The sequence below is a fragment of the Castor canadensis genome, chromosome 5, assembly GCF_047511655.1.
Source record: "Castor canadensis chromosome 5, mCasCan1.hap1v2, whole genome shotgun sequence".
Lineage (NCBI taxonomy): Eukaryota > Metazoa > Chordata > Mammalia > Rodentia > Castoridae > Castor > Castor canadensis.
This window is the reverse complement of record NC_133390.1, coordinates 18,008,365-18,033,757: the sequence shown is the minus strand read 5'-3', so window position 1 is coordinate 18,033,757 and position 25,393 is coordinate 18,008,365. Positions and strand designations below refer to the sequence as shown.

The 25,393-nt window shown below is 41.8% G+C and overlaps 1 protein-coding gene and 1 long non-coding RNA gene across 2 annotated transcripts in view; one reads left to right on the top strand and one right to left on the bottom strand.

The window, feature by feature from the left end:
• Positions 1-1,819: 1,819 nt before the first annotated feature.
• On the bottom strand, positions 1,820-12,534 carry LOC141423211 (uncharacterized). The gene is made up of 5 exons (XR_012447900.1): positions 12,454-12,534; positions 7,156-7,213; positions 6,152-6,229; positions 5,468-5,629; positions 1,820-2,829 (listed from the first exon to the last, which is right to left on the bottom strand). It is a non-coding gene; the product is annotated as an uncharacterized lncRNA (long non-coding RNA).
• Positions 12,535-12,590: 56 nt separating this feature from the next.
• Positions 12,591-25,393, top strand: part of Jam2 (junctional adhesion molecule 2) — a 65,480-nt gene continuing 52,677 nt past the window's right edge. Inside the window, exon 1 of the mRNA XM_020179436.2 lies at positions 12,591-12,725. Within this exon, the coding sequence (XP_020035025.1) occupies positions 12,659-12,725 (67 nt within the window). The 5' untranslated portion in view covers positions 12,591-12,658. The remainder of the gene's footprint in view (positions 12,726-25,393) is intronic.

The window sequence follows — 25,393 nt, the reverse complement described above, 5'->3', positions numbered from 1 at the left end:
CTCTTTAATCTTGAACTATTAATAAAAGCTGTGGTAAAGTTAGTCCCAAAGCCAAAGATCCATTGAAAAATGCTCTGGGGATTGAAAAATCTACCCTAAAGTTCGGTTGGAAACACAAGAGACTGCGAATAGCCAAGGCAATATTCAGCAAAAAGAGCAATGCTGGAGGTATCACAATACCCGACTTCAAACTATATTACAAAGCAATAGCAATAAAAACAGCATGGTACTGGCACAAAAACAGACATGAAAACCAGTGGAACAGAATAGAGGACCCACATATGAACCCACACAACTACACCCACCTCAGTTTTTACAAAGGTGCCAAAAATATACAATGGAGAAAAGACAGCCTCTTCAACAAATGTTGCTGGGAAAAGTGGTTACCCGTCTGCAAGAAACTGAAACTAGATCCATGTCTATCACCCTGAACTAGTATCAACTCAAAATGGGTCAAGGGCCTAAATATCAGACCTGAAACTCTGAAGTTACTATAGGAAGGAGCAGGAAACACTCTGGAGCAAATAGATATAGGCAAAGACTTCCTCAATAGAACCCCAGCAGCCCAGCAGCTAAGAGAAAGGATGAATAAATGGGACTTCATAAAATTAAAAAGCTTCTGCACAACAAAAGAAATGCTCTCTAAACTGAAAAGACCACTCACAGAGTGGGAGAAAATATTTTCCAGCTATACATCAGACAAGGGACTGATAACCAGAATATACAGGGAACTTAAGAAAGTAAACTCTCCTAAAATCAATGAACCAATTAAGAAATGGGCAACTGAAGTAAACAGAACTTTTTCAAAAGAAAAAAATTCAAATGGCCAAAAAACACATAAAAAAATACTCACCATCTCTGGCCATAAAGGAAATGCAAATCAAAACCACACTAAGATTTCACCTCACCCCTGTTAGAATAGCCATCATCCAAAACACCACCAACAAGAAGTGCTGGCAAGGATGTGCAAAAAAAGGAACCCTAATCCACTGTTGGTGGGAATGCAAACTGGTGCAACCACTCTGGAAAAAAATTTGGAGGCTTCTTAAAAATCTAAACATATATCTGCCATATGATCCAGCAATCCCACTCTTAGGGATATACCCAAAGGAATGCAACGCAGGTTACTCCAGAGGCACCTGCACACCCATGTTTATTGCAGCACTATTCACAATAGCCAAGTTATGGAAACAACCAAGATGCTCCACTACTGATGGATGGATCAAGAAAATGTGGTACTTGTACACAATGGAATTTTACTCAGCCATAAAGAAAAATGAAATCTTATCATTTGCAGGTAAATGGATGGAACTGGAGAATATCATTCTGAGCGAGGTCAGCCAGGCTCAGAAGACCAAAAATCATATGTTCTCCCTCATATGTGGACTTTAGATCTAGGACAAATGCAGCAATGTGGTTGCACTCAGATCACAAGAAAAGGGGAGAGCACATACGGGAGATATAGGAATAGGCAGAAAACCCAAAACATGAAAGCGTTTGATATCCCCACTCCAGAGGAACTAATACAGAAACCTTAATACGACAAGTTATCACTAGCAGGGGATCAGGAACTAATGTAAAGATCAGTTAGAGTTGAATCAACATGGGACATAACACATGGGTACATGAGAGCAATAGTAGGAATCTTTCTGTACAGCTATCCTTAACTCAACTAGCACAAATGCTTTGTCTTTCTTATTCTGCTTATGTCTTTTCTTCAACAAAATCAGTCACAAGGGCAGAATGGGACCTGCCTGAAACTGAGGAGGGGAGGGGGGAAGTGTGGGGGAGGGGGGCAGGGTGGAGAAATGACCCAAACAATGTATGCACATAATAAAAAATAAAATAAATAAAATAAAATAAGAAAAATGCTCTGGAAAGAGTCAGACGTTGTTTTTTGGTTTGGGGTTCTTTTTGTCAGTGCTGGGTATCAAACTCAGGTCCTGGCACATGGTAAGCAAGTACTCTACCATTGAGGTATATCCCCAGTCATTGGTTTTTTGAGACAGGGTCTCATTTTATAGACCAGGCTGGACTTGAACTGACAATCCTCCTGCCTCCACCTCCCAAGTGTTGGAAGTACAGGTGTAGACCACTACACCTAGCTCCATAGCATTTTCTTAATTAAGAATTTCTGCCAATGTGTTGGTACTTTTGAATATGGAAAGAAGGGAAGGGAATGTAGAAAAGTGATAATAAGAGAATGATCAGAAGAGAGAAGAAAAGTAACATATGATTTTACAAACCCTAACTCATATGTTGCAATCAAAGGCATCTCTTTTTGGTAGCCCCCTGTATCTCTTTCCTCTTCCAACATTCTTAATTTCCTAGGATAAAATTAAGTGATTTTAAACACTGCATACTACTTAAGAAGAGAAAAAAATCTGTAGTACTTTTGTACAAGTCATTTATCATATTGACAACTTTCTAGCATAAAAATAAGGTTCTGTTATGAGAAGAATTTGTTACTCTTCATTTCTGAATTTGAAGACTTAAATATGAGGTTCTAGTTTTTTGTTTAAAATGTCCTTAAAATTCCATATATCAGTCCCATTTTTTACATGTAACAACCAAAGTTCCAGAGCTGTTTATTGGCATATCTAAGAGTGTATCAAGAGAAAAAGAAATTGCTTCTGGAATAGCCAGTACATCATCACCTTTGGTTTCTTCTCTTCTCTTCTCTTCTCCTCTCTTCTCTTCTTTCCTCTCTCTTGTAGTACTAGGGTTTGAACTCAGGCCCTCATGCTTGCTAGGCAGGCACTCTTATCATCTAGCCACTTTGCCAGCTTCACCTTTGATTCTCAATACTTCAGGATGTTTAGTTCCTGTCTGAGGAAGGAATAAGAATGGCTACTTCCGCCACAGGGTCTAAACCTGCATCCTGCTTGTTAAACATCATCTACCCCAAAGGTATGTTCAAAGTCTTCCCTGTTCCATATCATTGTGTCCACTGGCTCCAAGCCAGCAGACAAGCATTTGAACATCTGTCTCTGTGATGATTCTTAGTATTTCAAAGAATCAACAGACTGGCTTTCTTTATAATGTTACCCTTTCAGGAAAAAGAAGACTTTCAAGAACTGGTCTAATTCATAAAGGCAGTCATTTCTACATGGCACAAGGCAAGTCTTAAAATAACTAAAGTCTATGATGAGAAAGATTTCTCCTAAGAAACAAAAATCTTGGCTTGTGGGGTGGACAGAACATTGTCACTTAACATTACCAGTTGTGAAACTAAATGTTAATCTGCTGCTGCTATTCCAGTCAGCTACTTTTCATCAGCGTCAAAAAGAGCATTCCAGAAAAACTAAAACCATCCACCTGGTTTAGAGGAGACAGATCCAAGAACACAGTGGAAAAAATCTCCCCCAAAGTCTTTGGGAGTGAAAAGTCCTCACTGTGTTCCTTGTCTACTGCATCCAATTTCCACTGAAGTAAGACGGATGAACTTTATGCATGTTCTCTGACCCCTTCCCAAAGATCTTTCAAGATAAAAGAATTCAACTAAGATGCTGATAAGCAAAGTTGCTTTTAGGTACAGAACTCTAACAGCATTAAAAATTTGCTAAAAATATAAAGGTTTATGGACATATGTTAGAGATACATAGCTAACACAAAACAAATCATACATAATCCACATATACTCCTATTTATCTGCCTTAAGTTGAAATATACACTAAATTTTGTACTTCAAAAGAGTACCTTGAGGACTAGGTCCACAACAAAGGGCTACAGTGGATTCCATCTTTTCTTTGTTTTTTTAACTCCAAGAAAAATTTACAAAAATACAGAGGATTTTTTAAATGAAATATAATGTTATAAGTTTATTTTTTTTTCCAGCACAGGGTATTGAACCCAGGGTCTTGCAATATGCTAGGCAAGTGTTCTACTGCTGAGCCATGCCCCTAACCTGCAGAAGATGTTTTTGAGTCATGCTTTTGTTTGTTGGCAGAAATATTCTCTTAGCAAATGGGAAGAGTAATTTATTAGCCACCAAAAATGCAACTATTAGCATTCTTAGTTTGGCCATAGCATCAACAATGTTTAAAACTATCTTTTTTAACTCACTGCTATAGTTTGAATGCCCTCACCAAAACTCAGGTTGAAATTTAAGCTCTATTGTGAAGTATGAAAAGTAGAGCTTTTAAGAAATGAATAGGTCATGAGGTCTCTGTCCTAGTGAATGTGTTAATCCATTTATGGATTAATGGATTAAGGCATTAATGGATTAATGAGTTATTTCCAGAGTGGATCTATTAGAAAAGCCAGTTTGGGGCTGGGGATATAGCTCAGTGGTAGATATTCGCCTAGCATATATGAAGCCCTAGGATCAATCCCCAACACAAGAGGATAAAACAAAACAAAACAAAAAACTAGTTTGATTCTCTCTTGTATGTGACTCTCTAGTTACAATACCCTGTGTCACCTCAGGACTCAGCAGAGACCCAGCAGCAAGGCCTCACTAGATTTGGCTCCTCCACCTTGGACTTCTCAACCTCTCAAACCATGAGCTAAATAAACCTTTATAAATTACCTATGGTACTCAGGTAATAACAACAGAAAAACAACTAAAACTTGTACCACATTCCCTGAAGAAATAGACAAAGGTACAAAGACATAAGGCTATACATCACAGCTTTTAAAAATAGTATTAAAAATAAAAATAAATAAAACTGTATTTTAAATAAGTTATTGGTGCCATCAGGACCAATGTCATAGTAGAGTGACTGACTTGGAAAGAAAATTGTAAAAGGAGAGCTAACACAGCAGAGTTATGGAGTAAATCCTTCACATGCAGACAGACCTGGAACTACAGTCATAGTCTACCACTGGCCAGCTAGTAATCTGAGCAATTTATTAGACCTCCCTCACCCCTTAGTTCCATCATATACAGAGTCAAAGGAGATAACGAATATAGAACACTTAACATTGAGGTTGCCTTACAGAGATATTGAACCTTAAAAGTACTATTGGCTTTAAAAAGACATTGTTTAGTTAAAAAGCTTACAGTTACCTTCTTATAACAGATACATGGATCTGTGAATTCATCCAGTAGCCAAATATTTATTGGGCATTTATTAACTGATAAGCACTTTGTCAGAAAAGAGAATAAAATAATGAGCCAACAATTACACAGACCCTGACTTCATGGAGTCCAGAGTCCATTACTCATGACCCATTGTGATCTTGTAGTGTAAAACCCCAGCTGTGGTACAAGAGAGGAAGGCAGTCATGAGAACTTGTAATAGTAGAGTTTGATTGAGTTAGGAATGGCATCTACCTGCCCACCCTCTTTCTTTAGTGCTCGTCACAAAGTTACATGGTTATCCCTTTTCATAAACTTTCTTTCTACCTGACTTCTCCTATTTCCTTTAGATTTCAGAGAAGCCTCCCCAACCTCCCTGACCAGGAACCCTCACCACCACCACCACCTGCCTTTTTTTTTTTTTTTTTTGAGACAGGGTCTTACCATATAGCCCCAGGCTAACTTTGAAGTCATGATCCTCCTGCCTCAGACTCTCATAGTGCTGGAATAACAGGCATAAACCACCACTTCCAGCCCAAATCTTTTATAAATAGCTTTCCAGGGTTCATTCTTTGCTTGATTTGTCTGTCTTCCCCATGCACATCTCTGTAAGATAGACATTATCCATTAAAGCATATAATTGTGGCCCCATTAGCACAGTGGCTGGCCTTTTATAATTGCTCATTTCACATGGAAAGAGTAGAAGAAATGGAAGGAGGAAAAAAGTGGAGAAAAATGGGATGAGGTTTGTAGGTGATGAAATTAGCCCAATTTTAATTATTTTCTCTGGTACATATAGGTATAGATATTCTAAAAACAGAGAAAGTGGATTTGGAGTGCAAGAGAAAAATCTAAGCTGGAGAGATATAGACTGAGTCATTAGAACACAGATGCTAACTGAAGCAAATGAATAGGTCTTTGGAGACAGATGGTTTTGAATCACTAACCACAAATGTGGGTAGGTTTCTAAAGTCTCTGAATATTGTTTAAAAACTACACAGAGATAGTACTCAACCCTAGATAGTCTAGATAGACTTTCAATACAAGCTTCCCACATCTCGGGGCTACCTCATAGTCAGGTTGATCACTTGGAGCATCCTGAATATTGTTTGTACAGAAAAGCCTTACCTTTACTAGGTGTGTAGGCTGTTACAGCATGTACCAGCAGACCTTTCCCCAGCTCCCTCATTGGGCTGTTGCAGAGATCTAAAGAGACAGTACAAATGGAAGGACTTAAAATATCAAGTGTCAAAAACATGAAAATAACATTGTCATTACAGGAACCAAGTGACAACACTCAGGATAGCCTTTTCTACTTCCTGTAAGACAGGAGAAATGCATTGCACCGAAGTCTATCTTTTCAGATACCTTTGTGGTAAAGAATATGGCTCTTGAGGTCAGACAAAGCTAGCTTTAAATCTGATTCAACTATTTTCTAATTGCCTGGTTCTGGGTCAGAGACTTAACTTCTCTTTGCTTCCCCATCTGTAAGATAAAAATAATAATGGTCCCTCCTAACAAAGTTTACTAGATGATGCCTGAAAAGTCCTTTTCACAGTGACAAGCATGTAACACTAAATAAATGTTAATTGATACCATCACCATTATCTTCTCTCTAGGTTCATAATTTGTAGTGCAAATTGAGAAGTACATGAGTTGACATTAGCTCTCGAGGCATGGGAACTTAACAGATTATGTCAAACCATTTAGAGTCCATTTATGCTGCTTTCAAAGCTGGAGGGTTTTTTTTAGAACAAGATCACCAAAGAAATGCCTTCATATGTGGCCAGTGCAAAACAGTTCATTCTCTACCTGTGAGAGAGTAAGAGATGAAATATATTCTAATACCAGTGAACTGAAATTGCATTTCAGTTCCTGAAACTGCTTTGATTTCAGTTTTGCCAAAGTCACAAATTCTACAAAGTCCATCCACATGCACAGCTACCCCTCAGCCCAAGCAGAGGAATCTGTCATCATTATCTTTAGGAATGCTCTGTAGATTAGGTACCAAATAGAAGAATCACTGACTATCCCAAATCCTTTCAGCATCCTCTCATCTGGATTGTATCACCTCTAACCTGATATGTTCAGTTAAATTGCATAGCTCCTGCAATCCAATGAAGAGCTCCTACCTTACTTGTCTTTCTTCATGGACACTTATAGAGAGTAGCTGTCCTAGGCAAAGGTTCTCTGAAAGAAAATAAAGTACATATAAAGTTACATACAAACAGGCAAATCCTTTCCCATCATATGCTGACTTGGGGGCTGTGTAGGAAAGACATAACTGGTGTTCATTACAGGCTTGGCTCTTTTTTATCTTGCTGTATTAAATTGAGTAAGTAATTTAACTTTAACCTGTGAAATGAAGGAGAGGAGAATGCTTGGGAAGGAGAGGAGATGAAAATCATCTCTAAGTTTTATCCAAGTTGTAATTGTTATGATTCCATGCCTATCGACCAGTTGATGCCTGTCCATTGTTTATTTTACATGGACAAATATTCTTTCCTTAAGGAAATTCTACTAAATATAATTTTCATACCATCTAATGCCCTATATAATTATCCTTTAGTGATGAAACTATTCAGTTGATATACATATGCTTTTTTAAAAAGAAAGAAATCACTAATACCCACTTTACTGATTGCTAGTGAAATTTACTTAATTGAAAAGTAGAACTCAGTGATGTTAAGTAATTTAGAAAAAAAACATGAAAGAATGTTCCTGCTTGTCATAATAATTAAAACCAAGTAAAGCTAGTAAGTTGTCCACCCTCCTCCCATGGTACTACATTTCAAGTAATGTATTGTAATGTACCTAAAGAAAGGTGTCACTTTGGAAGAATAACAGAAGCTTCATGCCTGAGACACTGTGGGCTTCCCTAAAGAGGTGTTATTTGGCTGGAAAGGAAGGTGGGAGTATACATTAGTTTCACATTACTACAATAGAATTCATGAAGCAGCTAAACTGTAAATATAAAAGACTTATTTAGCTAATAGGTTTTGAGGCTGAAAGTCCAGACAGTATAGTGCTGGCTTAGTGGCTGCCCCTTGGCATCACCTCATGGTATGAATGGCAGTGGCAGGAGTGTATGTCTAGAGTAGTGATTACATCTCAGATCAGGAGGGAGGGAGGGAGAGAGAGAGTGATTACACCTCAAATCAGGAGGGAAGGAGGGAGGGAGAGAAGGAGGGAGGTAGTGATTATATCTCAAATCAGGAGGGAGGGAGGGGGGAGAGAGAGAAAGAAGAGGGAGAGAGAGAGAAGGAGGAACAGAAGGAGGGAGGAAAAAGGAGAAGGGGGAGGGAAAGAGGAAGGGAGGGAGGGAGAGAGAGAAGGAATGGAAGGAAGGAGAAAAAGAGAGAAGGGGGAAGGGAAAGAGAGAGAAAGAGATCCCACAGCTCCCTTGAGGGCTACCCCCAATGACCTAAAAGCCTTCCACTAAGCCCCATATCCTAAAGGCTCACAGCACTTCCCAGTACCACTACCCTGGGGGCTAAGCATTTATATATGGATCTTTGAGGGACACTCAACATCTAGATCACAACAAGGTAGAAAAAACAGGAGTGTATCTATGGTCACAAAGGATAGAATGTTGAAACCAGGCATATTCCAGAAATTGGTCTGAGGAGATAATGATGAAAGATAAGCAGAGCTAAGTAATGAGGAACTCATTAATGACCCTTAATTTTATCCATGGGACTTGAAAATGTATATGTGAGACAACTGAAAATTTACATGGTTCTGAAAATGGAAGACTCTTTTTTCTTTTCTCTAAATTGCAGTGTGTACGCACACTCTCCAGCACCTTCTCCAACTCATGAGGAAAAATAACCCATCTAACACAGAAACACCAAATCTGAGATGTTGTGAGAAGTCACTCAATTTAAACCCAGCCCTTTCTTTCATTGCTTGTTTTAAGAAATGTGTCTCCACACCTCAACTGCATTCAGAATTAGAGTGGGTGAGAATAAAAAATATAAGGTGTCCCAAAATACTAAATCCCCAATTATGTTTACCTGAAAAAACTATCCATAGAGTCAAAGTGAAAATGACTGTGCAGGTGGGGGTGGGGTGAGTATGATCATGGAGAACAGAACAGAGTTTAAATGAGCTTCCATGGTATTCGCATTCCTCCCTACAAGCTGTCTCATACTTTCTGGTATAGAGATTCTTATACGAAGAACATTAATGAAACCAACTCCTAACCATTTATCCACTCACTAGTGAAGCAGTGTTAACTGCTGCTAATAATTCACCATCCTAATGATTTTTGACCATTTCAGTGTTTTTATCTGATAAAGATTCTCCTTTAGGCAAAACTTTACTCAGGCTGTTCTGAGTCCTCTCCTTGACTAGGCCCAACCTTGGGCTTGGGCTTCTCTCTCTTTTCTGGTAGAATCCAGCTTTCACAAGAATACTGTAAGTCAGTTTATCAGAAATCCTCTGCCCTTGGTATCTAACCACCATTGATAGTAGTATATCACCCTGGCCTGTCTTCAGCAATAATCCTGCTAAGTCATTTTATCCAGAAAACCCTTATCCTTCATGCTTCCTCTTAGCAGTTTTCCATCCTCTGCCCCACTACCCTGCTCCTTGGTTTAAAATCTCTACCTGTCCTTATTGGGGTCAAAGTTGAGTCCAATTTCTCTCCTCCTCCACAAGACCCAGCAGAGTGGCCCCTATACTTACTGCCATGGCCTCCCCCTTTGAAGAAAATCTGCCTTACCTTCTTTAACAAGTGTCAGGAATAACTTTTCTTTAACACATGCATTGGTTGCTTTATTAAGTATAGAACACAAGTCTACATATTTTGCCTACAAGATTTTTGAAGACTTGCTCTCTCTATTGCCCAACTAGTCAATGCCCTTATCATTACTAAATTCAGGAGACAATCTTCAATGCTTTTTTTAGCATCAGGCACTATAAACCCCTACACTTGTAGCTCCTGCTTCTCTCACAGTTTCTTCCTTACTTTTTAAACTAGTGTGTGTGTGTGTATGCAAACTCAGGGCCTCACACTTGCTGGGCAGACATTCTTACTGCCTGAGCCACTCCATCAGCCCTTAACTACTATTTCTTATGTTCTTTCTCTCCATCTTCTGTGGCTTATTACAATTATTTCTTTCTTTCAATTTATTTCACAATATTTACTTTTCTTCTTGATTGATCTGATTCATTCTCATGGTTCCTTTTGGCTTTTAAAATCATTCCATGCCTTCAAATACCAGCCAGGTCATGGATTCATTTTAACAGAATCAACCAGAACGTTTGTTAGAAATATAGCTTCACAAGTGTCCCTGACCTTGAAATTTCTGGAATTCAGAATTTTAACATAATTTTAAGGATGGAATCATATTTAAGGATCTCCAGGAGATTCTGAGGAGCAGCTAGAAATAAAATGTGAATTTTTCATATCCTATTCCATTGCCTTCAAAAAGCTCATAACCATCATCCTCCCCCAAATCCCACATGAACTCAAGTCTAGAGCTATAAAACCTTGCTTTTCCTAAACAAGCTGTAAGTTCTACATCTCCCAGCTTTTGATCCTGCTCTTTGCACTATCTAGAATGCCCTGTACTCCTTTCCTTTCAAAATGTTACCCACTTTTTAAGGCCTAACAAAGAAAGCCCTAATCCTACCCCGAACAAGGGGACCACCCCTTATCCTTGACTGTGGGCAAGCAATTTAGCTCTTCAGCCAGTTTCCTCATCTGTAAAGTGGCAGTGATATTTTCTCCCTTATGGAGTTTGTTGGGTGATTAAATATACATTTTTAACTCTACCACTAAGAAACATGAAATAAATTGTTTTTATTCTCTCTCTCTCTCTTCTGTGAGTTTTGTGCTTGGGAGACTGAGGCAGGAGGATCAGGAGTTTAAGTCCAGCTTGGGCTACGCATAGCAAGACCCTATCTCACAACAAAAACAAAAACAGACTGAGTTTATTAGCAACAAAGCCTCAGTCTTGTTCATTATTGTCCTCCAGTGACACATTGTAGCCATTTGACAAATTCCTTGGCTGTATGGCAAACAAATGAATGAGTCAATTACTCACAAAGGATATCACAGAACAATTTTTTTTAAGTATGTCTTTTTTAAAATGTATCTTTAGGAAGGAGTAAAAGGACATAGTTTAAGTAATAATGAGGGGAAACAAGGACACTAATGACCTTCTAAATCTTTCTTGTAACTGCCCAGGAAACTGGCATATGCCTGCCCTTAAGTTTGTGCCCCTTCTTGTTTTACTGGACTGTGATCATCAACATTTTGCCATTTTTGACTTTCTTTTCAGAGCCTCCTGGGTCCTTTGGACCTCCGCTTTCCCCATAGGAACTCAGCTGTCATCACTGTCGCCAGGGCTACAACAGGGATGTCTCATTCCTCACAGCTCTGCACATCTAAACTCCCGTAGCCTTTGTGCACTGAGCTGGCTAAATTCTTTATATGTACACAACCAAATCAACTGCTTTCTGTACAGCATTCTTCATGCATTATTCTACCTTTAAAAAAACTGGTTTATAAAAAATTTCTACTCCTGGGAATGGCCCTTATCCAGATCTGTCAGTCCTCTTGAATGCACCAGGCATTTTTGGTCCATAGGAGTAAACATAAAAATCGCCTGTTTAGCCTTTTGTAAGGGTGTGCCACACAAGCGGGGGTCAATTTTAAAGCACAAAACAGAGCACTCATAATGGGTTTCCCTTTTAAAAGCACAGTAAACCAAAAATAGACCTGACAAAGGGCAGCTGTAGAGTTTTAACATGTGGAAAACTCCACGGGCAGCAGTTACGTAACTGGGAAGAAACATGTTAAATATTTCACACCAGTAGATGAACTTCCAACTCTGACATGTGAAAAAAAGCAAAGAACACAAAAACACACCTTAACTCTCAAGGAGCAAAACGCTTGGACTGAGAAAAGGCCAAGGCTGTTGCTAAAATCTGAGACCTTACTGTCAGCACGAGTCAAGATTACCCCCTCCAAAGCTTCCAAGGAGGAGACCATGAACCCCATCCATCTCCTTCGAGCGCTTCCCCCACGGTTTCATCCTTTGGGCCGAAATTTTCCAAAAATCTTCAGCCCTACGCTGAAAACTGAAAAAGAACTTTTGTATCGTGGAGAACAGAGTCGGGGCAAGGCCGGCGGAACTCCCCCTCCGCACGCACCCCACGGCGCCCCCATCCCGCCCCCGCCCCGCGCGCCTCCCGGGGACAGCTGGCAGCCCTGAGCGGGACCAGACAAAAGCCGATCAATCCCGGCGCGGGGGCGGGGGACAGGCAGGGCTTTCCCTTCCGCTGCGGGCTGCAGCTGCCCCTCACTTAGGACCCCGCGGACACCTCGCCCCGCATTCACGCCCTCCCCCCCAAACCCTCCACCCTTAAAAAAGATCTGGCCAGACCCCGCCCCCCCATCCCAGGGCTGGAGGACCTGCCTGTTGGCACCGAGCTGAGAAGGCGCCCCTGGAAGAGAAACTGACATCCTATCAACACCCTCCCTGCCCCTCCTCTAGCTCCTCCCCACGGCTCTCTCCTCCTCCGTCGCCCCAGAAGTTAAGGGGGCCCCTGGACCCGCCTCCCGGCTCCAGCCGCCAGGACCCTCGACCTCCGCGCGGAGCCGCCTGCTCGCGCCCCGGGAAGATGGCGAGGAGGAGCCGTCACCGCCTCCTCCTGCTGCTGCTACGCTATCTGGTGGTCGCCCTGGGCTGTAAGTTGGGGTACCCGACCCTGCCACCCACCTACCTACTCCTCCTGCTGGCACCAGCCTCCCCCAGACCTCCGTCTCCCAGTAAGGCGCTCGCTGACAGCGTCTCCCCGCCCCGGGCTGAGGGGCTGCAAAGGACTCCAGGGTTTGCACTTGGGGAGCCAGGAGGGAATCCCGCGTGCCTGCGGGCAGGCGCGGGGAGCTTGGGTTTCTGGTAAATAAAAGTCTGATTTTTGTTAGTTGTAGTTGGAGAAAATTAAGGATCCCCCCTCCAGCAGAGTCTCATCTTCTTGAAAAGTTGGGTTAAGTTTTCCAAGACCCAGGGACGTGATCAGAATGCAAAACTCACCAAGTACTCAGGAGATGCTAAGAACCCAAGAAAGATGGCATCACTGGGAGTCAGGGGGGCGGAGGGGGCAATGCAGACTGTGCTGGCATATGCAGAGCACTTGTGAGGCGAAGGTGGGAGAAGTTCGTGGCTGCTGAGCCGGAATTACTTTTATCCTCTCCACCTGCACGTCCACATTCAGTGAGAGAAGTCTGGGCTGGTGACTCCAGCCAGCTGCTGTGTCTGGTGGACGTCCAGCGAGCTGAACGATTGTTAGAAAGATGCAGGAGCTCAATGATCCAGTGGTGTAGGGGGGGCGTCTCCCCCAAAGCCAATTTCACGGGATAGTTTTAAACAGGGCTGTCACAGATTTGGACTCAGGAGATTTGAAATCCTTTTGTTTTCTTCCCTTTAACTTAGGAAAATGGAGGAAATGGAGCACACCTTAAGAAATGAAATCTTGATTTGCCTTTGCCTTTTCTTTTCCTTCCTTCCTTCCTTCCTTCCTTCCTTCCTTCCTTCCTTCCTTCCTTCCTTCCTATACTCTTCCCTCCTTGTCATCCTCCTCTTCCTTCTCCCTTCTTCTTCCTCCCAATCTTTCTTTTCTTCTTCTTCTTCTTCTTCTTCCTCCTCCTCCTCCTCCTCCTCTCCTCCTCCTCCTCTCTTCCTCCTCCTCCTCCTCTTCTTCTTCTTCTTCTTCTTCTTCTTCTTCTTCCTCCTCCTCCTCCTCCTCCTCCTCCTCTTCCTCCTCCTCCTCCACTACTTCTTCTTCTTCTTCTTCTTCTTCTTCTTCTTCTTCTTCTTCTTCTTCTTCTTCTTCTTCTTCTTCTTCTTCTTCTTCTTCCTCCTCCTCCTCCTCCTCCTCCTCCTCCTCCTCCTCCTCTTCTTCCTCCTCCTCCTCCTCCTCCTCCTCTCCTCCTCCTCCTCCTCCTCCTCCTCTTCTTCTTCTTCTTCTTCTTCTTCTTCTTCTTCCTTTTTTAAGATGAGTTATTGTTAATGCTAATGTAATAATTATAGTACTTAAAATAAACTCCAGATGAATGTCTTATGTTACTATACAAGACTTTTTCTTACTCACTGCCCATGTGATCACTACTTAGCCCAAAGTGATGTGAACTATGTCCCTTAGAAGGAGAGGAGGGATCATATTGTCCCAGGGAAGGAATGTCAAACCTGAAATGTAAAGTTTCACAGTAAAACCTTTATGCAATTTTGAAATATCAAATTGGTATCATACGGAACATGCAGAGTAAAAAAAGTGCTTTTCCTGAAAGTCAACAAAGAGGCAGACTTGAGAAATTGTAACAAAACTTCTGGGAAAGTTTGGTATTCCACTGAAATCTTAAATTTCACATAAAAAGTCTGTGACTTTAGTGTAGAGTTGTCATTAATTAAAAATGGAGAAAATCATTTTTTTCTCTTGTTGTTCCATCATCAAAATAGAAGAAATGTACCCTAAGTTTGAAATTCCAACAGCTAAGAGGCAAACAAAAGCTTAGGTGAGTGGGTAGAATGACCTCTTCTTCACTGGAGTAAATATAACATATGAGCTTGACTAATCCTCATTCCTATACAGGAAGTTTTGTGGGTACTGTTTCCATGTTCTTCTTGGGATGCCAAAAAGTCTGGCATTGTGAGACTGATTTCTTTCTTTTTGTTTTATCTTTCCTTTTTAATAAGGTTAAAAATTTTTAGAACCATTTAGATTTAAAGAAAAATTTCAAACTTAGTGTAGAGAGTTCCCATGTACCTAACACCCACTTCCCCCTATTATTAATATCTTACATTGGTCTGGTACACACTTTGCTCAGATTTTCTTCATTCTTACCTAATGTCCTTTTCTGTTCTAGGATCAGTACCATCCAGGACACCACATTGTATTTAATAGTCATAGGCATGTCTCTATGGCAGTTTCCCAGACTTCCTTGTTTTCTGTTATCTTGAAGAGTGCTGGTGAAGTATTTTGCATAATATTCCTCCAATACCATTTCTCCCATGACTAGAATGGGGTTATGCATTTTATCTTTCTTTCTTCGTTTTTTTTTCCTTTAGGTTATGCATTTTTTTAAGGAAAACCATAGAAGTAAAGTACTGTTTTCATCTTACAGCAGGAAGCATGCTATAAATGACATCACTATTGGTGTTGATCTTGATCACCTGGCTGAGGCAGTACATGTCAGGTTTCTCCACAGGTTACCTACCCTTTTGTCCTTGTTTCCAGGCTATATTTTTTGGGAAGGAAGTCACTATGTACAGCCAACACTTAGGAGAGTTATACTTTACCCCTTGAGAGTGGGATAACTTCATAAATTATCTGGAATTCTTATGCACGGGAGAGATGTCTCCTCCCACTTTTTTGTTTATTTAGTCACTCATTTTTATATTAGGATGGGCTCATAAATATTTTATACTTCAGTTGATAATCCAGTATTATTTTATTTATTAAAGACAGTAGTTTTTTTACACTGTAATTACATCACATGTTGTTAATAATCCTCCCAAATATAGTTATACCACTCATTTGTTGGAATCCCATCATGTATAATTATAATATTATCCTTACTCCATTCTTTCTATTACTTGTCAACATTTTTAATATTATTCTTAGTAGTCTGGAGGATTTATTCTATTTAAAGTGTGACTGCAATATCACTATTGACATATGGATGCTTATTTTTGTGTTTATTTGATATATTAGTCAGCTTTCAATTGTAACAAAATACCTGAGATAATATACTAATACACTTAAAAAGAAGAAAAGTTTATTTTGACTCACAAATTCAGAAGTTTCATTTCATAGTCAGGTGGCATGTTTGCTTTTGGCCTATGGCAATGTAATATGACATAGCAGGGAACATGTGGTAGACACAAGAAAGAGAGGAAGGGGCAGGGTCCAACTATTCCCTACAAGGGTGTACCCCCAATGACTGGAAGACCTGCCACTAGGCCCACCTCTTAGAGGTTTCACTACCTCCAAATAGTGCCACAGACTAGGGATCAAGCTTTTTACACTGGGACTTTTGGGGACACTTAGCCATAGCAGTTGGATTTTTCTTTCCTGACCCATAAAGGAAGATATGTCTGGTTAGTAGATGTGAACCTATTGATTAGATGGTGTCTTAGTCCTTTCAGGCTGCTATAATAAAATATCATAAACACAGTAGTTTATAAACAACAGAAATTTTGTTTCTCACAGTTGTGGAAGACGGGAAGTCCACAATCAAGGCAAGGGCACAGTTTCAGTGTCTGTTGTGGGCCCACTTTTTGGTTCACAGATGGCTCCTTCTCATGGTGTCCTCATGGTAGAAAGGGAAAGGCAGCTCTCTGGGCCCCTTTATAAGGGCACTAATCTCATTCATGAGGGTTTCTATTGTGGTCTAATCACCTATCAAAAGACCCATATCCTAAACTATCACATTGGTGATTGGGTTTCAACATAATTTTGGGGACACAAACATAAAGACAGTAGCAAATGGGACTGAATAAGATAGAAGAGGTAGACACATGTGTGGATGAAAGTTATGATTGCAGTATAAATCAAGAAGCACCAAATTCATGTTGAGTAGTTGGGATGTCAGATTTCTTTCAGGTGGTAGTTGATAACTTAAAAAAATAAGAATGAGTGTTTGGTTGGGCAGGGAGGCTGTCATGCTTTTGGGGATCTCTTAAAGCAATCATAATCAAGGAGTTGATTATGAACAACAGCAATTCTTGACATGAGCTGGCTTGTAGCAGCTGGTCTGCACTTGACCTGAGTCTATGACCTCACAGAAACCTATCAGGACTATGGTAGAAGAGAGAGAGAGGTCTGGATCTTTTATAAAAATCACAAACTAGAACTGATCCAAACTAGTACTCAAGGGGACCAATGCCAGGAAAATTCTGCCTTCTGTAAATACTGTTAAGAACAAAGCATCATAATCAAGAGAAGAGAATGGGTTCCAGCATGGCATAGTCTTAATTATCTAATGAGCATAAAGGTCAAGACGGGCTTGCTGGTAGACCGATAGCCATTTCAAGACTAGGACAGAAATTACACCTTAAAAAAGTAAAAAACACAAAACTTCAGCTTAAAGAGAACAGTGAGTTCCCTTTGGCTGAGAACATGCTTTATCTTTCCACGTGAGCAGTGTAGGGAGAGGAGCCCACGAGAGCTGACAGATGTTCACACACATGGCTTTCTTTGCAAGGTTTTCTCGAAACCATGTGTCTTTTTGATGGAGAACATGTTGGATTATAGGCAAGAGCTGCAATCTTTGTTGAAGAAATCTGTATGGGTTGTCATTTAAAATAACATTTCTTTCATCCCACGGTGACATTGGTAGCACTAACGACTCTTACTCCAGAATATCCTTGCTGTCACACTGATATTTAGAGGAAGATGAGGGTGAGAATGGAAATGGGAATTAGAACCTGGATCAAGTGCTTCCTTTGGCAAAGACAGAAAAAGACTATTAAAACTGAGCACTGTTTTCTTAGAAGGCATTTCTGTTAACAAGGCTGGAACTCAGAAAAAACTACCAACTGCATTCATTGGCTATTGCTATGAAAACAAACGACCACACACAATACCACCCAAACTTATTATCTTAAGGTTCTGGAGGTCAGAAGTCTGCAGTAATCTTGCTGAGCTAAAATCAAGTCATCAGGAAGCAATCTTCTTTCTGGAGACTCTAGTCGAGAATCTGCTTCTAAACCTTGCCCAGCTTCTAGAGGCCAATCACTCATGGCCCATTCCTCCATCTTTAAAACCAGAGATGCCAAGCTGCCATTTCTGTGGTTCTCACTCTCCTGCCTCTTTTTTGTCACTAGAAATTACATTGGGACCACCTTGGTAATTTAGGATAATCTACCTTTATCAAGGTCAGCTGGTTAGCAACTTCGATTCCATGTACAACCTTAATTCCTATTTACTGTGTAAAGCAACGTATTTATAGGTTCTGGGGTGCACATATGGACATAGATGCACAACAGCAATGTAACCAATGTTGCAAACAGAAGAAGCCATAACTTTTGTCTTAGATTCTAATCCTAGTGACATACAGCTGTATGTTTTGCTTTGTATTTCAGATTATGCAGTGTACTGGTAAAGAACAGGTACTCTGATCCTGAGGTCTGTGCTCATACCCCAGCAGTCTGTCTTGTCCCAGTTATTTAACTTCTGTGTCACTTTACTCAAGTGGATGTTGATAATCGGCACTGCTGACCTCACAGCAGTTTAGGGAGAATTAAGTCCGTTCATATGAATAGCAGACTTAGAAAACTGGAGATGACACCCAAAGCATTTTAATGAAGAATGTCAGTCAGGCTTGCATTTGCAAGAGAACACACTGCATGTAGTATGGAGATTGGACAGGTTGTGGTGTCTAGGGAGGTGACAATCACTTGTATTTCTTTTGTGTATAGTTTATTGCAGTACATATACACTCATATAATTATACATACACCCACAGGGAATTATTTTATATTTGAAATATAGTTAATTAAATGTTATCAGGGACTTGTGGGGAATATTTCTCTCTCCCTCTCCCTTGTACTGGGGATAAAACTCTGGGCCTGGCACATTGCTAAACACATTCCCCCTGGCCCTTAAGGAATTTTTTAAAAATAATGTATCTACAAGAGTTTTTAACTTTCTGTTCAGCTCCCAGTATCAAAACTGAAACATTAGCTCTTCTGGTTACTATTTATCTACTTTCAGTATGACTCTCTGCTCCACTCCTGTTTGTCTTCCATTAGAATTAGTTAAGTGGTTCCAGAGTTTCCATGAGTTAATTGCTACCCTTATGAGGGTTGCTTTCTGTTTCCTGTGTGAGTGTATATGAGACAGAGAGAGAGAGAAAGAGAGAGAGAGAGAGAAGCAGTGGGGGAAAGAAAAAATATGAATGTGTGCCCTCATGTGAATGACTGCTGGCAGGACCACAAAACCCTACTCTTTCAGGCCATTGAATGAGTGGGTAAGAAGTATTCTCCAGTTTGAATTGTTCCTATAGTTTATGAGCAGAGAGTCAAAGAACCATACTGGACCAAGTCCCATGAACGTATTGAAGAGCTACCCTTTTAACTGTCCATTGTCTTGAGCTCAACAGACAGGAAATTTGGTTCTTTATCAGAGAGTTTTGCCTTCCTTCCTGCTTTCTTTCTTTCCTTCCTTCCTTCTCTCCCTTCCTCCCTTCCTTTCTCCCTCCCTTCTCCCTCCCTCTCTTTGTCATTAGCATCTAGCTTTTATTTGTTTTATCAGATTTTCCAGGGGTTTTTTAGTAGTTAACATTTCCCAAAGGAACAATATTGGACAGATTTGTCTTTATATACATTGGACATCCCTAATTCAAAAATCCAGCATTCAAAATGCTCAAAAATCTGAAACTTTTTGAGTGTTCATATGACTCTGTAAGTGCAAAATTCTACACTTGACTTCCTGTGACAGGTCATAGTCAAACAGGTGCACTAAAAATAATGTATAAAATTACCTTCAGGCTATATTATAATGTTCATGTGAAACATAAATTTCATGTTTAAACTTGGGTCCTCACCCAAGGTATCTCAGTACATCTATCCAAATACTCCAAAATCTGAAATCCAAAACACATCGGCTCTTATGCATTTCAGATAAGAATACTCAACCTGTAAAGAGTTAAAAAAAAAAAAATCACTTGCCTGTCTCCTTTCTGATAGGCTTGTCCAGTTTGCTTGCTCTTATTTTATTGAAGAAGTCACCTGCTATATTAACTCGTAGCCTTCTTCATTGTGAACACTTGCAAAATACTATGGATTGAAGATAAAAATAAGACTTGTTTAATGACTTTATTTTTATGTTTAACTGAAAATAATATATGTGTATAGTAAATTCAAATAGCACAGAAAGGTTATAAGATGAAAAATAGGTCTTCTTTGCAGTCCTCCTGACTCTTATTGTATGTATGGCTTGTGATAACCCATTCTTAAGTTCCACCACATAGCTCCAGGAAATTGGAAAAAATAGTCCGAGTGTATACAAACATTCCTGTATAATTTCTTTAAAAATAAAAATCAAAATTTTCTGTACTTCTGACATATGCTGGTTTGAAGTGTTGTGGGCCGGTGTCAAGGGTCCTTGCCTTCACAGGCCAGCAAACTGGCTCATGAGGCAGCTGATTGATAAGCAGTATACAAAGTAGGATTTATTGGAGAGAAAGGAAAGGATACAGCTAGAGCAGTGCAGCAGAACCCAGAAACCAGTAGCTTGCTGCTCAGGTGAAGGCTGGGGTTTTTATGAACGTTTTAAGTCTAGGTTTGGGTAAGGGTTAGGTTGGCTCTTTTCATTGGCTGTGGATTCGCAGACTTTCTTAGGTGAACTGGGTTTTTTTGCCCCTTGTTGGGGGAAGGGAAACAATCTTAAGAACATTTTGCTCATCAGCCCTTTGGCAGATCTATCAGATCCAGTATCTCCTGTTCAGAATGCACAAATGCAGATTTACAACTCCTCAGGAGGTAGGAATACAGATTTCAGGATGCAGGAAATCATTCCTCTCCCATGGTCTCCATGGGGGGTGGGATACTCACTTATCTGCCTCGGGTCTCCAGACCCAACAAGTTCCCCCTCTGAGACAAGTACCCAACTGCTGTTGGGGAGAGGGGCAATGACTCATCTAGCTGCTTTGTGCTGACAATGGGGCAACAGGGGATAGGGGTGGTAGTACTTGTCTCAGGGGTTGACCCGTGTAGTCTCCGTGTAGCCCTCCAGGATGGAGGGCTCATGTGTAGGCAGAGGTGAGTATTCCTTGACTAAGAGCTGGAGTTTGGTCCATTGGACCTGTTGAGATATAAATCTGGAGAGAGCATTTATTATGTAAAGCCCAAATAGGAATATTAGAATGAGCATAAAAAGGGGTCTGGCAAGGGCTGCATATCTAGAGATCCAGATTCTGCAAAATCCTGTAACTCCCGAGAATGTTCTAAGCTGCTTTATGGTCTGGGGGAATGGGAAACAGAGAACTGGGTTGATTTGCTCATGATACAGGGAGTGAGTCTGTCCCTTTAAGACCACACCTAGGTAGGTGACCTGAGGGAGGCATAATTGAGCCTTTTCCTTAGAGATTTTGTATCCCCAGGAGGCCATAAAGTTTAAAAGGGACTCAGTTGCCCTGGAGATGAGGGGTTCTGGGGCTCTGCACAGAAGTAAGTCATCAACCTATTGAAGAAGGGTGGCCTCTGGGTAGTGCAACCTAATAAGTCTCTGGTTAGGGCCTGTCCAAAAAGATGAGGGCTGTCTCTAAACACTTGTGGCAAAACTGTCCAAGTGAGTTGCTGTGAAGGGTTAGTGGGATCTTCAAAGGCAAACAGAGGCTGACTGTCAGGATGCAGAGGAATGCAAAAGAAAGCTCCTTTAAGTCTATCACAGAGTAATATTGGGGTTTTGAGGGTATTTGAGCTAACAGGGATTGTGAACAATTGGATAAAGGAGAATGACTGCTTCATTAATGAGCCAGAGGTCTTGAACAAACCTCAATTTGTTTGCCCTCTTGCAGACAGCAAGAATATGGGTATTGTAGGGGCTGGAGCAACTAATTAGCAGCCCTTGTTTTTTAAGGAATTTATGAGAGGTAAGAGGCCTCTTTGTCCCTCAGGCTTGAGGAGATACTGCTTTTGATGTGGAAACTGTGAGGGATCTTTGAGTTTTATTTGAATTGGGAGGGCTTACCCTACAGTCACTCCATCAGTCCACACTGTGGGATCTACTTGTTCCTGAAGAAGGGGGTAGCAGAGATAGTCACCTGAGGGGAGTAGAATTTGAGCCTTTAGTTGAGATAGTAAATCCCATCCCAGCAGGGGCACTGGAGGTTCAGGGACTATGAAAAAAGAGTGACAGAAGTGGAGGTCTCCCAAGAGCAGGCCAGAGGCCAAGTAAAATAGCACTGTAGGGGCTGGCCAAACGATAACCTTGTTATTGGACCGGGGACTGGGAGAGAATGGTAAGACAGAGAAAAGGGCTCTACTGTCTAGGAGGAAAATGATCTTTCGCTTCTCTACCTTTATGGCTACCTGAGGCTCCTCAACATTGATGCTAAGAAGTGAAGAATGGGCAGGAGGCCCCAGGACCCATCAGTCCATAGGAGGTGGCACCCTGCCTTCCATCTGGTGATGGTGGGGGGGCACTTAGACCCTCCATTGGTTACCTTTGCAGAGAGGGCAGGGTCCCAGTGAGGGCTGAGGCTGTCTCCCATTTGGAACATTCTCTGTGGAAATGCCCCTCCTGTCCACAATGGTAGCAAGCTCAGGTTGTAGGTCCCAGTCAGGTAGGGCACTCCCTGAGAGCTGCAATGAAGTCATGGTGTCTTTTATCCTTTTCTTTCTTTTTAATAACGTCCCAGTTATCGTATACAGACATGGCTAGCTGTATTAGTTGGTCCAGTGATTTTTCTCCTTCAGCCACAGACATTTGGAGTTTTCTACAGATATCTGGGGCTGATTGAGTTAGAAATTTATCTTTGAGGAGAACCTCTCCCACCTGTGACTCTGGGTCCACTGTGGTATGCTTTCTGATAGCATCTTTAAGATGCTGTAGAAAGGTAAGGGGGTTTTCTTCAGGGCCTTGCTGTACTGCAGTCCCCTGGAAATAGTTTAGAGGTTTGACTTTGGCCCTTTTTAGCCCTTCCACTAAAAGATGGATGATCGACATCATTCATCCTCCTCACCATTTTGATTCCAATTTGGATCTAAGGGGACTGCCTGTACCCCTGTGGGCATGGCACATTCATTCCCTCATTTCCAGGTACCACAGGTATTGGGGCTCATTGTAGATGGAAATCATCCCCAACCTGAGTGGCCTGGGCCAGGATCTGTTGCTTTTCTAATGAGGAAAGAGTCTCGTCTAATAGAAGCATAATATCCTGTCATGCTAATTCAAAGGTTTGGATCACAGATATAAAGGCTTGGATGTATTTGTTTGGGGCATCATTATAGCTACCCAGATCTTTTTTAATCTCCCTTAGTTCTGATAACCAGATGGGGAAATAGAGTCTCCCTCTTCCCACCATTGCCTGTTGAAGGGGGAAGCACCCATTAGGAGGTTCTGAATATTGGGGTGGCTTAGAAGGTAGGGCAGAAGGTGGGGACAGGGGCCTTGTCATTGGTAAGGGGCTTTTCTGGTCCTCCTTCCCCATGTTTATCCTGTGGCTTACCAAGAATGGCCAGTGTTTGAGTATCTAGATAACAATTATGGAGCCACTCTGGGTGGTCTTGGAGATAAAAGAAAAGCTGTAGATAGGGGACCTCAGTCCACTTTTCCTCCCTTTTACAGAAAAGGTCTAATTGGAGTATGGTAATATAATTTAAGGAACCCTGTGAAGGCCACTTCTCTTGGTCACCCAAGGGATACTGAGCCTCAGTACAAAGAAAGATGAGGGTTTTTTTTTCTTGAGATTAATAGGGTGAAGGTCCTTCCAACATTTCAGTAGACAGGCCAGTGGAGACTGCTTGGGTACTGAGGCCAGAAGACTGGAAGGGGTAAGTCCCATCTACATGAATTTGTCAGATTTCTCTTTTCCAGCATCCCAACTGGGGATCAGACCTAACAAATGAGAGCAGGCATCCCAGTCTCGTGACTTCTTTCTGCCATCCGTGGCCAGGACTGAAGGAAGTGACTGTGTCGGAATAGGTCACCTGACTAACACAATGAAAGAAAAACTCTAGGGTCCCTCCTTTTAGCCAAAAGCAGGCAGCCTCTTTAATAAAGGCTACCTGTTTAACAAAGGGATGCATCACCTGGAGAGGGGCCTGTGAGGTTAGCGAAGGGCACTCATAGGGGGTCCCGGGCAATCACAGTGCCACAAGGGGATGACTAGTGTTAGTATTTGGAGGAAAAAAGTTTTTATGCTGAGGCCAAAAGTATAGGAAATTTTAAGTGAGAAGTTTAGAGACCATAGCAACACCCATTTTTTTGCTGTTCCCAGAAGGTTACATTAGTGTTTTTTGGGACCATAACCTTGAGATAAGAATTGGCTCCAAGGGCTCAGTCAGTCAGGCCTGAGGCATGAGGTGGGGCTGGGAACGGGGCCTGCTCAAAGTGCTGCCGTCCCCCCACATGCCTGGGACAAGCAACCCTGTCTGCCTAGACCCACCTCTGTGGCCCACATATACACGCACCTGCACATATTTATTTTTCCTTTCATCCCTTTTAGGGGGAATGGTGGCAGGTCGCAGTCACTGCCTTCTCTATGGAATGCCTGCTGGGCCTTCTCTATGGAATACCTTAGCTATGGCAGGTGTAATCACTGTGCCCAGGGGCCAGCATCCCTGTGCATGAGCACACTTGTTTGTTTTCCCTCCTTCCCTTGTGGAGGTGGGGTTAGGGTGTGTGTGAGTGTGTGTGTGTTTGTGTGTGTGTGTGGCATGGCCACAGTTTTTGCAGGCACCTTTGCCTCTGCTGGTGCCCAGCAGCTGATTTAAAGTTGCAGTGGACCAAGGGGCATGACAAGCTAGGTGTGGGAGTAACTTAAGAAAGTCATAAGGTCCCATGGTAAGAGCTTTCCATGGGAGGCCAGGGTCCCAGTCAGCCCAGGGAGGGGAAGGCAGATTAGAAATGAAGGATAAGGTGGCAGGACCAGGGAGAGAGAAGAAAGGGTGTCCTGATGTCTTAGGTAAAGAAGGGGAAGGCAGAGCCAGGAAGCAGGATGCACACCTGAGGGATTAACAATTAAGTGTGCTTCCAGGTTGCTCCCACTAAGTGGTACTGGAACACTGTCAGTCACACAAAATCTCCACTCTTGGGTCACTGCCTCTGGCAGAAGGTGTATTTCACAAGTGAGAAAAAGACAAAAAAAATCGTCAGGTGCCACAACCAATCAGGTCTCCTCCAACATAGCATAAGGTGTACCCAAATAAACCCCAGACTCGGTTTCAGCCCACAGGGAGGGAGCAAAAGCACCCCCAGGGCCAGAATCACCTTGAGGCCAAAGTTGGCTTGGACGGTTTGATACCATGATGGGAAAGTCCCTCAGGAAGACAGAAACAGAGAGATAGAGACAGGGCAAGCAGTGCAAGGAAGTCTGCTTTTGGGTAGTCCTCCCCAAGGGGTTTTCCCCAGCAGGAACATCCAACAAGGCACCGAACACTCACGGTCACTCCTTATGCATGCAACTGTGGGTTTGGTGCTCAAGTCATACCAACCTCCGTCTGGAAGAAAAGTCCCATCTGGGTGGCCAAAGTGTTACATTTTTGTTTGAAGTGTTGCAGGCCAGCGTCGAGGGTCCTTGCCTTCACAGGCCAGAGAACTGGCTTATGAGGCAGTTGATTGATGAGCCAAAGGCAGTATATGAAGTAGGAGCTATTAGAGAGAAAGGAAGGGCTACAGCTAGACAGTGCA